The following is a 19,566-nucleotide window of genomic DNA, read 5'->3' as shown; positions in this document are numbered from 1 at the left end:
TATAGAGGCTGTACATCTTTGGATGGCTCTCACAGTGGAACTTCAACTAATGTGTCCGGTGTTATTGAGGGAAGCAGCTATGCTACTATATGTACACTGAAGAAGTGGAACTGAAAAAAATGAAGTGGAATATTCGCTAATTGAAACAGACAGCAAATTTCTTCACAACCTTTGGCATTAGTACTGAGGCCCCGCATTGTGGCATTATAAATTATTCATAGATATCATTAACAAGTCTATATTATGTTATGACAATGAAAGAACCACACATGGTCACTTATTGCACACAAGCCTTCATGTATGATTTGAAATATTCCCAATTAGCTAGGACTGAATATTAGATTCAAGACAACAGAGACAACAGAGAAACAACTGAAAGCTTGCAGGAATTCACAACCCATAAAGTATGACTGAGTGTTATGACTTGTGACACTTGAAGTCACTGAGAGCCATAGTCAGTGCATCCAGTTGGAACATGCATCACTCTCACAGTGCACAACAAACAAGCCACACTCCTCCTTGTCAAAATATGTCTACAAGCTAAACAACAGAGCTAATTAATGGGCAATAAAATGCACCCAAATGTATCAATGTGTAAATCATAACACAAGCATGTGCATCCCATATACTGTTGTATTGCTGTGTCTGTAGCTAAATGAAAGGGTAGTTCAGATATACTAGGTCTTATTTTCTTAGTTTTGGTTATCTTCCCTTCACTTTCGGTTAAACCTTCAAAGAAAGTGGTTTCAGTAATCTGGATTAACTGCTGGCTTGTCTGATTATCTGACTGCTTGTGTTTGTCTGAGTTTGTTGTAGTGATGTTGCTGTCCCAAAACCCAAAAGTCCCAATGCTAAAACCCCTTAATCTTGGTATACTGTATATGTAATGCCTTTTCTAGTCTTAATGCTGAAATCAAATTATTGTCCACACTAGCTTCTCTGACAGAAGGTAACTCAAAATGTTCTCTCCAGAATTACAAAAAATCTAAGTGGTGCTTACATTAATAAACAATCAAAAGCATAAAGACACACAAAGGTATTAACACAGCATTACAGATGGAACGAGGAACATGCTGTGAGTTGACACATGAGAAATTTGTTTGAGTCATTCTTACCTGAGAGCTTCAACATCCCCACTCTTATGGACACAGGTCACTTCTCTGGTCTGGTAACCGACTTGCAGGTCCCAGAACTTTCCTCCTGGGCGGTTCTGACGATTCCTGTTCCTCTTCTTCTTGATGAGTTCCCTGGTCTCTGGATCCTTCACCTTACCCCTCTCCCTTAACCTCTCCCTGACCTTCTCCCTCATTTTCTCTCTTTTTTCTTTGTTTTTAGCCTTTTTCTGGCGTTTGGGTCTATCAGCCTGTCGGGATGGTCTGTCAGGTTTTCTGTTTGGCCTGCCCAGTTTTCTGTTGGGTCTGGATGGTTTGTCACCATCTCTGGATGGTTTATCACCCTCTTTAGACCTTTTGTCTCCTTCTTTGTGTTGTTTGTCATCCTCTCTGGTCTGTTTGTCCCCTCCTTTGGCCTGTTTGTCGCCCTCACCAGACTGTTTGACACCTTCTCTCGACTGCTTGTCTCTCCCTCTGGACTGTTTGTCACCCTCTCTGGGCTGCTTTTCACCCTCCCTGGACTGTTTTTCACCCCCCTCCCTCGACTGTTTTTCGCCCTCTCTGGACTGTTTGTCACCCTCACTCTCCCTGGGTGGTTTGTCTGCTTGTCTGGCTTGCCTTGGCAGTGGTACAGAGCAGGGTCCCCAGGGTCCCACCCTGAGGCTGTACAGGCTTTCCTCTCCCTCACAGGGCCCTGGTTGGCATGTCTGAAACTCGGTTAGGTTTGGGCAGGCTGCCCCGCCAAACAGTGGCGGAGCCAAAACAAAGCGGATCCGGTTCTGCAGGCCCATCCCACAAGTTTTAGAACAAGGAGTCCACACTGTGAACTCAGACACCACACAGTCCCGAGGACAGGGGATAAGACATGCCTGCTCCAGGCGAGGTTTAGGCTCAAAGTATTCACAGATTGCATCCTCTGCTGGCTCGCCATCCGCTTTCTGGACACAGCCCACTTCTCGTGTCTGGATGCCCTCTTCCCCCCGGGTGCACACAGCAGGGCGCTGCACCCCAACACTGCGCATCGACACCGGGACACATTGGTTCCAGGCGCCCAGCTGCCAGTCGTACAGATCTTTGTGCCAGTCACACACTCTGAAGCAGCTCTGTTGGTTGTCCGGCCGTTCTGCTTGGTCACAGTTGGTGTGAAGGGTAGTCCAACCGTCAGAGTGGGCGCACCATACTGCCCTGCTCTGGCTGCCACCAGGACCACATTCACTGCCCATACAACGACCCCATGGACCTGTGAGGATGGAGAAAGATGGAGAACAACAGAGGTCAGGGAAGAGTCACAATGACAATAGTTTCAATTGGGGGAATTAATAGAATAATGCTCTCACCCTCTCTTAAAGGATTCAATTACTGTTTATCACAAATGATTTACTTATGCAGTTTTGGCCATCCTTCCTATCAGTAATACAGTAACAACACTCTATTCATTAAGTTAATTTCTGAGATCTGGGAACACAGCAACATCAATAAAAAGCAGATTGATTGGCAAGAAAAAAGGGCAGTCAGACCATGAGAGAGGTTTTCACCAGAACTAAGGGGAGTAGTAAAATCATTAGCCACACATGTATACATCCACCACAGCTCACTCTCAGTTTGACCTCCACATAAAGTGGTTTAGATAAACTGTATAAAGAGTTTGTTTGTTTAAAACCTGTCTGATCATCTGACTACCAATGTCATATTCCCACTTAAGAAACTACTTTGGTGAGTGAAGTGTTCTCATAGCTTCTAGAAAACAATGGCCAAACCCTCAAAAATAGGACCCAACTTGTAATAAACCAGAATTCTCTTTTCAATGCTATTGTTGGCAGCCTTTGAGAAGAGCACCTTCTCTGACCATTCCTAATGTGTTGGTGAAAATTTGAATTTGAGTTGATGCATTTGAAAACATGTCTGATGATGTTGAAGTGTTGATGAAGAAATAGCTTTCAAAAATATTGAAGTTTCATGGTCAAGTATTCACTAACCATTCCACTGGAGACTATTCAATCTCAGTCATTACCAGTTGTTGGCAAAAAAGAGACAAGGTTTATTATTCCACCAAAAGAGGATATTATTTATGGTCCTAAAGTGCTTACAGACAACACTTTTGGCTTTACATGCCGACTATCTGAAACCTAAGTGCTTCCGAGTGCAATAATAATGTCCTGACAAATACACACTCACTGTTAAATCACTCTCTTTCAATACTGTGATTGCACTTCCACTGGATTTATGAGAATGCAATTATTGGTCTAGATAAATTTCGACATCAGGACAAAACCCCTGTTAGAGGCACAGCAGATGCAGAACCAGAGCAGCTGAAGAACTCAATCAATACAGCAGCAATATAAAAAATAGCTGATGTGAGGAATGGCACTGCCTTGTATATCATTAACTTTGTATAGTGCAACAATGCTGGAAACCTTCGCAGGTCAAGACTCAGTAAAACATCACTCACACTCTGAAATTTTTACAAGCCTGATCAGAGATGATAATAAAAGTTAAAAATTCCTGTGAGATTTTAAATTAGATAAAGGACAAAAAAATCTAATTTAACTGAATTTTTATTTTAATAGTCAAAGGTATAATTATGAATTAGATTTAATTGGTATTTTAATTAAAGTTAGACTGAAAAATGTAAGTGTGCATCACTCACAACTCTCTAATAGGTAATATCAGCTTTGTAATTTTCTTTTTCTCTATCCCCAAATGAAACCGTGCTGCTTCCAACCTATTGCTTGATTGAAAGTGGTGATTGTTTTTTACACTTGCTGCTATAAACAGCCAGTATCTGCTAGGTTTATCAAAGAAAAATACATGGGTTTCTCAAATAGTTTGTTTTTTATGTTTGCTTAGAATACACATAAGCAGTTGTTATCTGAACATCAGAAAATGTAAACTTGAGGAAGCCTTGGAATTAACTATTTTTTATACTTTGCATCCTTGTGATCATGCAACAAATTTGTTGCGATCTCCATATAACAAACTTAGCTTTTCTGTGATCACAAAATAACGACGTTAAGTATTATACGTTCATGAGAACGGAAAGCTTGTTATACTGAGACTATAAAATAATGTCTGCGCAATAAAAAGAAGAAAACAAGCAATGATCCTGTTTGAAAAACAAAGTTAAAGACAAAATCTGAGTATTTGCTGGCACGGTCTAGTGAAAATAGTGAAAAATCTAGTGAAATAGGCATCAAACACAAATCATGAAAGAAAGGAAAAGAAAAAACAGTACAATAACACAAATTTGGTCATTTCTAGCCACATAAACTTAAGAAATTCCAAATCATCCCCTAAAGTAAGTTGAAAGAAAGTTTGTGCCTATTGCCTTGTGGTAAAAACACAGAGCATGTTGCTGCACTGGGTCAGCCATAGTGAAGCTCTTCACGCTGCCTGTGGTATGCAAAGGCAACCCTGGCTGATAGCAGGGATGCTCATCACAGAGCAGAAATGGGTCATTTCATCATCAGCAACAACCAGGCCTTGCAGTGAAAATACCATGGGCTCTGGAGAACTGACTCTAAGCCTCACCCTCGACTGCACTGTACAACACCCAAGAAGTGAAATTTTTACCTTTTTCATGGCCAATGAAATCATAAAAGTGAAAAGAACTGATTTCTGAACTGTACTTTTATTCATTTAAAACTGGAGAAAATGTTGATCATACTGTATATATTTGGAATGTAAGCCAACTTTTTTGTTATTATGTTATGTCCCTAAAAGAGATCTAAATTCCCCTAAGTTTGGGGTGGTCTTGAAAAACTGATAGCCTTCAAGAACTAACTAAAATAAAATTAACTCAAATGTCCCGTCATCCGTAGTTTAATTGCGTGCTGGCAGCTGACTTAATCTTCGGTTAATAATGCATATAGTATAATATGATTGCTCTGGACATATGCAGGGTGTTTTCTATGTATCATGACTGTGGGCTGATTTGGTGCTATTTCGTGTGCCTATGATGATGTCAGATAGAGCTGGAACCAGTTCATGCAGTGTTGCCTGAAGATGTTATCTATTATAGACAAGAAACACCCCCGGCTCTGCTGTATGACAGATTAGATGTGAAGAAACAGGGTGCAATTTCTCACCAAGTGGTGAGTTCTGTTTTTTTGCAGTGATAACCTCTCTCTCTCTCCCTATCCCCCACCCTGAAGACATTCATGGTTCTGACAGGTTTTTGATCCTAACAATTCTGAAGGCTACAAACAAGTTGGAAATGAGTTATTACTGTAACTCCAATATGACATGAATGTGATATCAGGCACAACAGTGCTTTGAGCTAAATGCTAACGTCAGCACGCTAATATCCTCCAATTGGCAATGTTGACACGCTGCTACTTAGCAGGTAGAATGTTTACCATGTTCATCATCTCAGTTTAGTGAGTTAGCACTAAAGGCAAGGTATAATTATATGTGATGTGAATGACATTAGTTTTGTAGGTATTTGGTGGAGAGTAATGGGCTCAGTGGAATGTTGACCTGATGGTGACGCTAGAGGGACACTAAAGGGATCATCACAACTATTACAATTCATCACAATTCAGACATGACAGGATGTATGTAGCAAATTTTATGAAAATCCATGCAGTAGATGTCAAGATATTTCACTGGATAAATGAAAGTTTTGACCCGCTGGAGGCAATAGAATAAATATAAGGAAGACCAAAGTCGTTAGGATTCAGCCTTTGGAGATCTTGAATGTCTGTACCAAAGTTCATAGCAATCCATCCAACGGCTGTTTAGGTATTTCCCTCAAAATCAAAAAAATGTCACCCTCATCATGAATCAAGGAATTAATAGGATTCATGACCTGACTGTCTGCATAAAACTCCCAGTGAGAGTACCCATGGAAAAAAAAGTCTGATCTGCAACTGTCTATCACTTAACAATACAGTAGTTTATTGTACTCAGAGTATGTAGTCAGAGGCTGTATTAAACAGTGCTTTATGGTTTCACTCAATAAAGCTGAGATGCAGCAATGAAAATGTCAACAGAAGAACCAGCAGGCTGAATTAGCCTACAGCTGCAGGCAGATGGTCGGGATCAATACAAATCAATAGAGGTAGCAAGAAACTGCCCCAGACACAAGAGACAGCTGCAGTCACAGATCTGGCATCTTTTACTGGCTGCCATTATCCTTTTTGGCTGGAAATGTAGACATACACCACAGTAAGAATAGCATATCTGAGGCACACTGCTCATTTAATGATAGCCATTTAATGTTTCATATACTGTGTCAGGGGTCATTGATGAAAAACAACAGTAAATTGATTTTGTAATTAAGAATATAGACAAAAGGCTACATGCTGCCAGGCTAAATTGCCATCTGGGCTGAGGTTTTCATCCACATTGTGAATCCTCTAAAGAGGCCAGCATGTTCATAGCCATAAAGTGTTAGCTCCCTGGCAGGCAGCATTGTCTCAGCTCCACACAGGTGTTCACCATAATTTATGAACATACTACTGAATGACACGGTTATCTGCAGGCCAATGGTGAGCGTAAAAACTAAAGGAGGGTGTCTGTACACATGCTGGCTTACATCTCCTATCACCCACTGAGAGCCAGGAGGCATGGAGGGCACTGTGCCAACAAGACTGCAACTCCAGGAGGGATGTCACACATCTAATCACACCCCCCCCCCCTTCATCCTTAAACTACAAACACCCATCAGTCTGGCCACGACTATACCAATGAGAGACAAAGACATGATGAAGAGCTGGGTTTTTCCTTTTTAGTTATGTTGGTTTTTTTGAACAAAGGCTTTTCCTAGTCACAAAACTTGTAAAAGTCACTACATCTAGTTATCTCATGGAGGTGATTAATGCCATGTTCACATCATATCTTTAAGACTGTAATTACGAACAACTGAGTAGGAAAAAAACGCTTGAGTCAGCTTTGCAGTTGTAATTCTGAGTCGGAGAAATTCTAACAGCGATAATATTTCTCACTCGGCAAGAACAACTAAAGACGTGTCAACAATCCAGTGGCTAAAGTGATACAAAGCCGCCATCTTAGGGCAATTACATGCATATAAATCCAACATTAACTCTAATTTAGTCAATTCAATTAAAAAAGAGCTTGTATTTGTTTGTATCTGATTTCACTTGTTAATTAACCACTACAAATTTATAGCTAAAATAGCTAGTTCAGGCTATTTATTTCATATGACCAAAAGGCTAGCATCAGGGGTAACAATCATAATAATCAATAATCATAGTAATGTACACCCATTCTTATGATTCTGCTGGCATTGTGCAAAGGCTAAGTGTACCATAAAGGTTAAGCTGAAAAGTTTTAGCTCTGAGGAGGACAACAGTAAGCTCAGGTATCAACCTGGCTTTGTTAGCTTGTGAGCTAGCCAGCAGGCTATAGGTACATTTTTACTAACATGCTACTGACTATTACTGCTACTGGAAACTAATTGAAAAACCCAACTAGTGCACAAATCTGAGCTAGGTTACAGGCAAGGTACCTTCTGGAAGCTTACCCTTGGCATGAATTTTGGTCGTTTCAGAGGCTACATAAACAAACAGTAGACTATTAGTAGGATATCATTTCTGTTTCCTGTTCTTTATAAATTTTTAAATACATCAGTACATCTTTGAGCCTGAATCAGATCCAATATATGCGAATGGACAAAGTGAACAACCCGTGGAACAACCTAAGCAACAAAGACTACAGAATGAATGGCCATTTGTGGGCATGTGGAAGCGATCAGACATCATCACAAGGAGGAAGTAGAGGTAACTTTGCAAACAAGGCATTCAGAGCAGTTTGATGCCCTGACTTTTGACTTTCAGGGAGCATTTTAACATACATTCACTGACAATGACTGACAGACATATAAGTTTATAGTGGGTTTGTTTGTACTACGTAAACAAGAGAACTCGTGTGCTCAACTCAGTGTCTTCATAGTGTAATGGGTGCTGACCCAAAAGGCACAAAAATAGCAAATGAAGTCCGTCTGCAATAGCAGAAGGAAACTGTCATGGCATTGCAATTCACACAGTTCAAACGAGGAAAATTTCCCGGGGAAAGAGAGCTAATAAAATGTGTAGGCCTGACATAGAGATCTGTCTTTATGAGCTTGTTCCTCAAATTACGCTTAGTAGTAACAAATATGGGAGAGTTAACAAACTCTTGGTCAACAATGGGGTCAGTAGACAGAATATGCCAACATTTTCTGACAACACTTTTAACCAACTGTTCATGGATATTGAGGCAGTTAGGCTACTGTTGAAGGGAGGAGACAGGGAAAAGAACTTCTCCAAAGAGAGGCCTATTGGATACACTACTTACAGACTGAGTATCCTGGGGGCTTAAAAGACGAATTTTTGTTGTCTTGTTTTTTATGAATACAGATGTGTATTATGATGTATATGCATTTGTATTTTCTATGGAGTTTCTGCACATGATGAGTTTATGTATATACACGCATTTCCTTATTGTTAGTCTGTAAATCAATTGGTCACTTATCTGGTTGTTGCACTAATAGAATGTGATATATTTCTTCTCATGACTTATTGTTTGTACTACTATTTTTTTGTACTAGTATTTGTCTTTTGATGCTGTTGTTTTTATGATTTCCATCAGCTGGTTGTTAATCACCTGAAGGTCCCTGGCTGCTGTTTAATAGGGGTCACGCCCACATGTCTCAGACATGCTGAGGAAAGCCTAGAGCTGAAGCGCGTCCGTTTCCTTCTGCTACTGTGCAGTATAAAAACTGTTACATACTTATTTCTGAGTGACAACTTCATTTGCTATTTTTTTTGTACTATGCCCTGTGATGACTAATTAAATCTGGTAAAATTCACACTGAAGGGCCACAAAAAGACACCCATTTGTCCTAATTAGCATATAGAGGCAGACATTAACAGTTTTTTTTTTCCAGTTGTATTCATATTGTATGTGTAAGTGGGATATGAATATAATATTAAACTCCAGATAACAAGCAGTGTTTAAAAAGGAGAGGATCAACAATGAGAGTAACTGTAACTTCCCAAATGGTGAATGAAAGTCTAAGATGTTAACATACAGTGAGGGACAGAAGCCAGACGAATGGGCTGAGTTGATCAGTGCGGATAAAAGGGAATATGGTGGGGGAAAGGCCTGTGCCTGGCCCATAATTGGCCCTGTACTCACAGTCCACTGGTCCTGATCCTCAGCCCCAAGGCTCTATTGTGAGCATCTAACCATAGACTTTTTCTCTCCTCCTAACATCAACACCATTAAAGTACTAGTGGCTTCTGCTGAGATTGGTACAGGCACCACTACACACTTGCCTCAATTGAAGCCCACTTTTTTGTTGTTGGTTCCTCAGATTAGACAATTGACCCTTTACTCTTTACCACTGCTCAGGCTGAGGATGCTGACTTTTTGCCTGGTGAACAGCTTTAGCACTAGTCTTTTAGCATGATATCATGTATAGCCATTAAATGCATATTTTAAGATCCCTTTAAAGGGTTCTAGTTTTAAAATGAGTGAGTCAGACAACCAACTTACAAAACTGGTAGCTAACATTAATTAGGGTAAACGTCCCTATTAAGCCCACGTACCATATAAGCCCACTTGCAACTTCTGAGTCGAATTTAAAAAAAACACATCATTTTCTGTTTGATGTTTCTTCCCATGAAGCTGCTTGTTACATAAATGACACTTTTTATTGTAAGTCAATCAGATTTGTCAATATTGAGTTATCGAAGCATATGTGTGACATGTGCCTGCTGATCCCAAAAGAAGTTGCAAGAAAACTTTGGTGATTTTGCTACCCTAAGAAAATAACATTTTTTGCATATTTCTACTCCTATTTTTGGTAAATACTCAATTGTTAACAAAATTTAAGAGATTAGTGATTTGAATAAGACATATGTTAGAATATTACTTGAATCAGAAATATTGTTTCTTTTGAAATCAAAATATGAGTTTTAGCATGCGAGCAAATAGACCACAGAGTAGCTGCATAGTATGGTTCATTGCAATGACATAAAGCATGATTAGTATGTATAGTTTACATTTTTGTATGCAGTTCATATTATTATACTGTTAAATGTATAATAAATGTGTATGTTTATCTTTATTTATTTTTTAATTAACATTTTTATCTGGTGGGCTTAAAGGGTACGCTACCAAAAAAAATCACACTGTTTGGGGTGGATATAAATGAGCATAACTAATTATTTCTCAGCATGATCAATTAATACTCTTCATGTTATGTTAGCACACCATGTATAGATTTATTTCATATAGTTTTTTTAATGTCATGTGCATAGAATAAAAATATTCTGTCTTTTAACCATAAAGTCACTGATTTTCCCTTTAAGGGACGTTTACCCTAGCTAGCAAGCTACAACCAATAAAATCTGCTAGAGACAGCTGGCATTTCAGAAATTAGATGTTTACCTCCACCTGAAATCAAGGATCCATTGTCTCCAAAAATAGACAAAACGTTTTGCTTGGTAAACTGGCCATCATTATCATTGTACACTGCATTTGTGCGCTCTTAGAATGGAAGGCTGTAGCTTGGACAGGGTATAGTAAAGGATATGTGTGACGGGGCGCCCGTGAACGCTCCGTCATGCCCTAACCAGCGTGCGTTTCTCTCTCTCTCTTGGCCGGAGAGAAAGCGCTGTGCGCTCCCGGCACCGGTGTCCACCAAAGCAGTTGGGGGGCTGGATATGGCAAAGGAGGGAAAAGAATGCTTTGTCATTGACAAGGATGTCCTGTATGCACTGGCTGATGGGGTCAAGCGTCTCGTGGTTCCTGGGTCATGTCGACCAATGATAATGCACCTGGCACACACCTTGCCTTGGGCTGGTCATCTTGGTTGCAACAAAACCTATCTGCGCCTAGCCTCCAGATTCTATTGGCCCTCCATGTATACAGATGTCCAAACTTTCTGCAGAACCTGTCCCACCTGCCAGAAAACCTGCTATGTCCGCCAATCAGACCATGCCTACCTCCAGCCTCTGCCCATTATCTCCACCCCTTTTAGGCGTATAGCCATGGACATTGTTGGCCCGTTGGTGCGAAGCAGTAGAGGGCATCAGTACATTCTGGTGGTCTGTGATTATGCCACGAAGTTTCCTGAGCCCTTTCCCTTGTGCACTGTCACTGCCCCTGCTATGCTGCGGTGTCTTGTCCAGCTATTCTCCAGGGTTGGTGTTCCGGACGAGATCATAACAGACCAGGGGACAAACTTCACCTCCAGACTCCGGCAGCTCTTCCATCGACAGTTGGGCATTGCAGCGATCAAGACCACCCCATACCACCCGCAGACTGATGGGTTGGTTGAACGGTTCAACCAAACCCTGAAGAAGATGCTGCAGAAGTTCGTCGCCGACACCGGACGGGACTGGGACCAGTGGTTGCCCTTCCTGTTGTTTGCCTACAGGGAAGTCCCTCAAGCTTCCACTGGTTTCTCCCCGTTTGAGCTACTGCACGGCTGGGATGTCCAGGGGCCGCTGGACCTGCTGCTAAAGACCTGGGAGGCTCCTGCAACCAGCGCCAGCGATCGTAGTGTGGTCCAGTTTGTGTTGGAGATGAGAGACCGGCTGGCAAAGACGAGGCTGAGGTCAACCTACGTGAGGCCCGGCGGATCCAGAAGGCATGGTATGACCAACAGGCCAGGCACAGAGAGTTTCAGCCTGGCCAGAAGGTCCTGCTCCTCCTGCCATCCTCCAACAGCAAATTACTGGCTAAGTGGCAGGGCCCATACACAGTCCTCAGGAAGATGGGCCCTGTGACCTACGAGATCCACCACCCAGACAAGAAAAAGGCAAAGCAGATCTACCACGTCAACCTATTGAAGGAGTGGAAGGAGGCTCCAGTTCAGGTTCCCGTGGCATCCCTGTTGGTGACGGAGGTGGGCAGCGAAGGGGAGGAGGAGTCTACCCTAGCTGACCTCAACCAGTCTGCTGAACCTGCTCTCGACCATCTCTCTGTCAGCCAGTGCAGCCAGCTGAGCCAGGTGTTCCAGCGAGTCTCCAAGCTGTTCGCTGCTAACCCAGGGAAGACTTACCTGGTGGAGCACGTCATCCGCCTGAAAGACAGGGGGCCGGTTCGCCAGAGGTCCTATCGAGTGCCCCAACACCTGGTGGCAAAGCTCCTGAAGGAGGTGGAGGACATGCAGCATCTGGGGGTAATCGAGCCATCGCAATCTGAGTGGTGCAGCCCGGTAGTCATCATGGTGAAGAAGGACGGCTCACTCCGCATCTGCATCAACTTCAGGAAGCTCAACGCAATGTCGGAGTTCGATGCCTACCCAATGCCCTGGATTGACAATCTACTGGAGAAGATTGGCCGGGCCAGGTTCATCACCACCCTGGATCTCTGCAAGGGCTACTGGCAGGTACCCCTAGAAGCATCCAGTCGCCCCTACACTGCTTTCCAGACACCAGCCGGCCTCTTCCAGTTCACCGTGATGCCCTTCGGCCTCCATGGTGCACCTGCCACCTTCCAGAGACTGATGGACCGCGTCCTGCAGGGGTGCAAGGACTGCAATGCTGCTTACCTGGATGATGTGGTCATCTTCAGTGACACTTGGGAGCAGCACCTGTGTCATCTGGAGCGAGTCCTCGGCCAGATCCAGCAGGCAGGTCTGACACTGAATCCTGCCAAGTGTCAGTGGGCCAGGGAGGAGGCTAAGTACCTGGGCTACCGGCTGGGACGGGGCGAGGTCTGACCACAGGTGGGCAAGGTCGAGGCCATCCGCGGCTGCCCACGCACGAAGAAGGAGGTGAGGTCCTTCTTGGGCTTGGCTGGCTGGTACAGGAGATTTGTCCCGCAGTTCGCCACCATCGCTGCCCCTCTGACAGCTCTGACAGCGAAGGACCAGAGGAACCCGGTCGTCTGGAATGAGGACTGCGAGACCGCATTCCAAACCCTCAAGGCCTGCTTGTGCTCTTCTCCAGTGCTGAGGAGTCCCGACCTCAGCCAGCGGTTCTTGGTCCAGACTGACGCTTCTGCCGTGGGACTGGGGGCAGTCCTGGCCCAGGGTGATCCTGGTGAACACCATCGGTGCTGTACTTGAGCCGCAAGCTGCTGCCCCGTGAAACCAGGTACTCCACTGTGGAGAAGGAGGGCCTGGCCATAAAATGGGCCCTGGAAAGTCTGAGATACTACCTGCTGGGGAGGGAGTTTGACTTGGAGACCGACCATCGCGCTCTGACCTGGATGAACTCCATGAAAGATCATAACAGCCGTCTCACTCGCTGGTACCTCTCCCTCCAGCCTTTCCAGTTCCAGATCAGACATCGAGCTGGCAAGACCAATGTTGTGGCAGATTATCTCTCCAGGTTGCCGCACATCGCCAACCTCGGGGAGGAGGGGGATAATGTGACGGGGCGCCCGTGAACGCTCCGTCATGCCCTAACCGGCGTGCGTTTCTCTCTCTCTTGGCCGGAGAGAAAGCGCCGGTCCGGGAGCGCACAGCGCGCAGCGCTCCCACTGTTCCTGCGGAGCCATGCTCCAGTTAAAACGGTTCCTTGCAGGCCCGCACTTGTGTCCCGCGGTCCTGCACTCCCACAAACTTTTCCCCACTGTCCAAACTCTTTTCTTCATGCTAGGCGTTTGAGGGTGCACACTCAGCGCTGACGCGACACACACACATATACACTTACCTGCTGCTGCTGCCTCTGGTTGCCTCCGGGCATGGGCCAAACTGAGGCACTTCTTGTACACACCATATATAGCGCTTGGTGGCGCGCTTAAGAGGGTCAGGTGACCATGGACTATACCATCGACATTGTATGAACTGATATTTTATGATTTATTTTGGTTTGGGGGTATTGGGCCATCGCTGTATGGAGGGCGATTACTGCCATTTTTCCTGTATACAAAGTATATCATTGATTTTTGAATTTATGTTTGTTGTGTTGTCAAATTTGACTGTAGGAGTCTATAATTTGTTAATTGGTTTGCCTGGGGGAGGGGCTAAGAATATATAAGGGGGAGCTCTGCTCATTTAGGGTTGGTTGGGTTTTTGGTCGTGGCTAAGTAACAATGTGGGTGACGAGCTGCCAGTAGGAAACCTGTCGTGTAAATTTTTTTTTTGTTGTTGTTAGGGTTTTTCCACTTCTGCACTGTAAATATTTTTGCCACTCTTGTTTGGGGAACTTGGTGTGAATAAAAATCACCACGCTGAAGTTTCTTGTCGTCTGAGCCATCATTGAAAGCGAACCCGCAACAATATGGTACAGGGACAGGGTATAGTTTAGGAGTTCAGTGGAGTGTTAACCTTCCCAAATTCAATAAAGAGCAGGACACAGCCGCTAAAATCTAATACAGTATCCAGGTGCAGCTCCCACACTTTTGGGGAAACAGCTCGTGTCAGCCTTAAACATGGCTTTTTGTAATGTACCCTGTAACTCCACAAAATAACATTGCTAGCTTACTAATGTAGGTAGAAGTAGAATGGTAATAAGGAAGGCATGCTAATGATTGCAGCTTATGTTAGAGCAGACAAACACATTGGTTAGTCCATTCCTTACACTTTTTGTCTTGTGTTTTTGTTTTTAGCTATAAAAAAGACAAGAAAAGTGTCTCAATCTCGATTGAAATAAAATCATGGTTGGAGCGCCAAAAAGGCCCTGTACAGTTTAGTGTCATAAAAATTCACACACTGACCTCCTGACTTTGACACAAAAATTCAATTTATTTTTTCAAGGTTTTAATTTTATTTGAGTTCTTCACTCAGCAGATGAATATAAATCAACAGAGCAGAAAAGGTCGATCTCTGAAGGAAGTAAATGATGTCTTCAAACCTGCAACACACATCTTTAATATCCACTATTCTCAGATAAGTCGACTTAATAGCTGTCAGGCCACAGGGGAGGAGAAAAGGCCTTACCTTGTTGTTTCTCAACAGGCTTATCTCCTCTGTAGCTTGCCAGCACAAGAAAATTGAGATCTGTGTGAAATCCTCAATAATGGGATTGCTCTTTTTGGACACACCGCACCCTGCAACACCTAGACCTCCCACCTGGTCTGCCTGCCACTTTCCCATGGTGCCAAACAGAAGATTGGCATTGACATTTACTGGGATAATGGAAACCAGTGTGAGATGTGCATCCTACCAGTGGCTTTTGGACAGAAAGGCAAGAAAAATGAGAGCAGCAGCAGGCAGTCAATCTGTATTCATATGTTGAACACATGTCTATGATAAAGGGACTGTGAAAAGGTCAGGGATTTACCATTAACTACTGGATGCCCTCGTGCAGTGCAAATATTTCCATAACACAGTGAAATAAAGAAATCTTATTCCACCTCTAAATCCATAATAACGCACTACGACAAAGATAAACAGCCAACAAAGGACTGAATGCATTTTGTAATGTTTTCCCATTTTCTGGTGTCTTCCTATACTGAAAATTTGTTTAATTTACATACAATCCTCGTACAATAGAGTTCTTGACCCAATAACTTGCTTTGGATCACACATGTAAATAGCGTCTTTTATTTACAAAACTGCATTAAAGTCTGTCACAATAACATGTAGAATGAGTTTTCATCTTTTCTTTTCTAATTCTCCACCTATATCACAATAAATTACAAATAAAGTACTTCTTTTGGTAATTTTCTCCTATTTTTGTATCATAAGCCTATGTTTACTTACTCAGTTTCAGTCCAGGTCTTTACATAGTACCAACGTTCAGAGCAGAATATCTACTATTCTAAGAGGTTACAGGTTAAAAGAACTGAATCATTTTGGAGTGCTGGTAGACTCATCTGAGCCGTTCTAATAAATCTGGAGAATCTCAGCGGTTTTATTGACTGAGAGACACAAAAAAGCTGTAAATATGAATAAGTATGAACATAGCGTACTTTTCAAATGGCAACAGCAAACATAGTGTGGCCTATTGTTCTGATGGACAGCTGGGACACTGTGAAGACTAATGCAAATGTCAGAAGCTGGTGAAGCTAATGTGTATTCTAAACAGTATAATTGCATGATTGCATTTCTTGTTACTTTTATTTAACAAAGCAAAACAGATTATATTGGTGGCAGGGACAGTTTTGAGACTTTAAACCTCAAAATATGACCTAAAAGTTGTTTGGTAACTCAAACACCACATAGAAGAATAAGAATAATGTCAACGCCTTCAGGTAAGTACTGATGCATAATTTTGCACTGTTTTCATCAAAGTGAAGACAAATTTCTCAAAAAATAATATATACACAATAGAATGTCGATAAAAGTCAATAGTGAGCAATGTTGGGGAAACCATTTCAAAACTGTTACTAGTGAAGCTACAAGGTACTCTTCATCTCAAGTAGACTATGGAAACACTATACTTTTTTTGAAAGTAGAAACAAGCAACTCAGAAAAAGTAACTTAACACATTGAAACTATCTCATATCAGAGCATATCTACTGTCAAGAATATAATAAACAAATGCAATCAGTTCTGAGGGATAGAAAATAAAATATAGCAATGTAGCATTTGGTCAAACTAACCCACTACTTGGTGGAAAAAATATCTTGCTACAAGAAACGTTAGATGATTCTGAAAATTGTTGCCATGGGGAAATGTAGTTAAACTAGTCATGTCACTACATGTAGCATGGCATATTCACCATGTCAGCACAGATCCAGATTATACCATCTCATGGTCATGGCTCTCCATTCTGCAGCAGATTCCTAACACAGACTTCACCAACCTAATGACCCTAATGCTCCTAAATCGTCTCAAACCAGCCTGTGGTGATGCTCTGTGTGCATTACAGAGTTCTTCCTGGCAGCTTTCACAACTTTATAATTGCCAAGCCCCACAGGCTCAAGGGAAAACAATGTATTACTGATATCACTGCAGACTTACTAGCTAACTCACTTATCATCTCTCTCTGGCCGCTCTGTCTCTGTGTTATTCTTCACCATTTTTTCTGCCACTCTCATGCATTCAGTTTAACTTTATGTTTGTGCAGCTGTACTTTTCTTGCACTCTCATTTTATTGATTTCATCACCACTGTTTCACTGTGTCCATCAGACTCAGTGTCTCAGACACTGCTGATCTGATTTTGATGAAACTCAGGGAGATGATGCATCTTAATGCATCTGTTACTCTGATTGGTGAGAGAGAGGCACAAAAGTTTTAAGTTGTCCATTGACTGATCACAGATACACTACCTATAGGTCCTTTTGGCAGAAGACATTTTGACTTGTGGTATTAACACAGGTCTTACTAATAACATTAACAATGGTTCTGTTCTATTCAAGTGTCCCAGTACGCCATGACAGTTAACCAGCATGCACAATACTGGGACCCTAAAACTGAAACAGCTAAATGGAATTCAGCTGTCATTCATTTCATTTTCAAATATTTCATTTAGTTTATTTACTCCTGTGTGCTTTTCCTACTGAGACATGTCAACATGTCCATGAAAATACAAAACTTGGAGGAATGATACTAGAATGAAACCATGATGCACTGTGTAGTAATTCTGTTTTTGGCTCCCTTTATCGAACATTGTTTCCCTCAAGCCCATGATATTAGGAGAGATATTAGGACAGAGAGCCCAAGATGATGTCCTCAAATATCTCCTTTTGTCCCAACCAATAGTCCACAACCCAAAGACATTCAGTTTGCTATGATAGAAACCAGAAAAGATTCATATTTGTGATACTGGAACCAGAGAATTTGGAGTTTTTTTTCTTTAAGAATGACTCTAACAAGTTGGAGTTGCCAATAGTTGGCAACTAATACATTCATTGACTAATCCAGCTCAATTTTCTGTTAATCAATTAAAATAAATAGCTGCAGGACAATAGAAAAGGAGTAGATATTTGATCTTTTATCTGTTGTTTCAGTGTGAGAGTGAGGAGCAAACTTTTAAAAAAAAATCCATCTGAAAACACAGATGAGAACAGAAAACTATTTTAAATGTATCAACATTAACTGTAGACCAGGCATGACATGCATGTAACAGTGTTTCCAATCATCATATTTCACAGCAGCTCATTGTCTGTCTGCTACAATCTTCACCACCGTCCCTGTTTGTTTCAGGGTGAACTGCTTTCAGGTTGGCTGTGGTCGACTCTGGCTGAGTGCCTCTGGTCTTTGATCTGCAGACAGCATGATCAAAAGAGTAGTTGGTGTGGAAATGAGAGGACAGTGGTCTGTGTTTGTCCCGGGGTCACCAAAGACCCCCTGCCAGCTTGATGGAAGATATAGCTTGAAAATAGATCTGTCTCTACATGATCACACAGTATTAGTCGTCCAAACACAGCTGCACAATGTGACTGGATTTGGCCGATTTGTAAGACCCAGACCTCACATGGTGAGGGCTATAAGAAGCATTACAGTGTATCCACAAAAGCAGTGAACACTAATCCAAAGACAATACGCTGTGTTTCAACAATGTTTAGTTTGTAACCTTAAGAGCATGGCGAGAATAATAAGACAGACACAATTTGTCTGGTTTATTAGATAAAGGTATGTAGAAATACCAGAGGCTCAAACAAACCAGTGTTCATGCATCTTTCATAAGGCTTGTCAGAGTAGCGAAGCCATCCCTTCTCAGGAAGGGACATTACACGGCTCATTTGGGGTGTCGTGCTGCTACATGGAAAACAGCTTCACTACAGCAGAACAGAGCAGACTGTGCTGCTTGTTAAATGCAGTGTTTGGCTCTGGATATTGTAACACAGACCTGAAGCAAAACATGAACAGATGGTACTGACTTGTATTCATTTTTGATTGTTTTTTTATTTTTTTATTTGCCCATGTCAGAATTTCAAGAAGGACTTTTTACAACCAGCAGCCATCTCTTTTTATATATTTTATAAATTATTATGGAAACATTCATATGGATCCAAGCAGGTATTCAATGTTTCCTTCAATTTTATGTCAGGATGGATCAGCTATTGGGTGGATTGCCATAAAATGTTCTTCCAACATTCATGGCACTCAGGATGTATTGCCTTTGGTTGTCTCTTGACACTTTTCATCTTGCGGCATTATTAGGTCAAATTTTTCTTTGTCTCTGGAGCGTAATTTCCATCACCCCCCCCCCCCCCCCCCCATTAAAGCCCTGATATACCCCAAAAAATTGCCAGCGACGAGTAGTGGACACGGATATTCTGCCTGCATGGTTCTATAGTACATTTTGGCAACTGATGTGGATGTGTTCCACGCCTGTGCACTTAAAAAAATTGCTCACTGAATGAGCAATTTTTTAGTTCATAAAAATGAAATGTCAACAGCAGCAGTTAAATTTAGTGTCTTTCTTTGGAGGGGGGATGAAAAGAAAGAAAGGAAATGTTAGTTAGTTGATTAGAAGGCTATTCAGTAATTTAGCCCAGGATAATCATATTTTTTGTGTGTACCCGTTGATGTTAGGCTAACGTTGACTGAGCCAACATCGATACACTCTTGCTAGTATGAAGTTATTATCTATCGATAGTGCCACAATAATGTACCATAGATGTGTCAGTCCTATTCTTCAAAATATAAACAGATAG

At 42.1% G+C, this 19,566-nt stretch overlaps 1 protein-coding gene across 3 annotated transcripts in view; it reads right to left on the bottom strand.

The window, feature by feature from the left end:
* The window catches only part of thsd7aa (thrombospondin, type I, domain containing 7Aa), a 179,200-nt gene that overhangs the window by 100,154 nt on the left and 59,480 nt on the right, over nucleotides 1-19,566 (bottom strand). For 2 of the 3 annotated variants that reach the window (XM_044335929.1, XM_044335927.1), the window contains exon 2: nucleotides 1,116-2,352. In XM_044335929.1, coding sequence (XP_044191864.1) covers nucleotides 1,116-2,352 — 1,237 coding nt within the window. Of the gene's footprint in view, nucleotides 1-1,115; nucleotides 2,353-13,726; nucleotides 13,885-19,566 lie in introns of those variants that run through there. The other variant, XM_044335928.1, reaches the window with a different exon arrangement.

This window comes from Thunnus albacares, chromosome 19 (assembly GCF_914725855.1).
Source record: "Thunnus albacares chromosome 19, fThuAlb1.1, whole genome shotgun sequence".
Lineage (NCBI taxonomy): Eukaryota > Metazoa > Chordata > Actinopteri > Scombriformes > Scombridae > Thunnus > Thunnus albacares.
The sequence above is the reverse complement of the archived record's forward strand: the minus strand, read 5'-3'. Positions and strand labels throughout refer to the sequence as shown.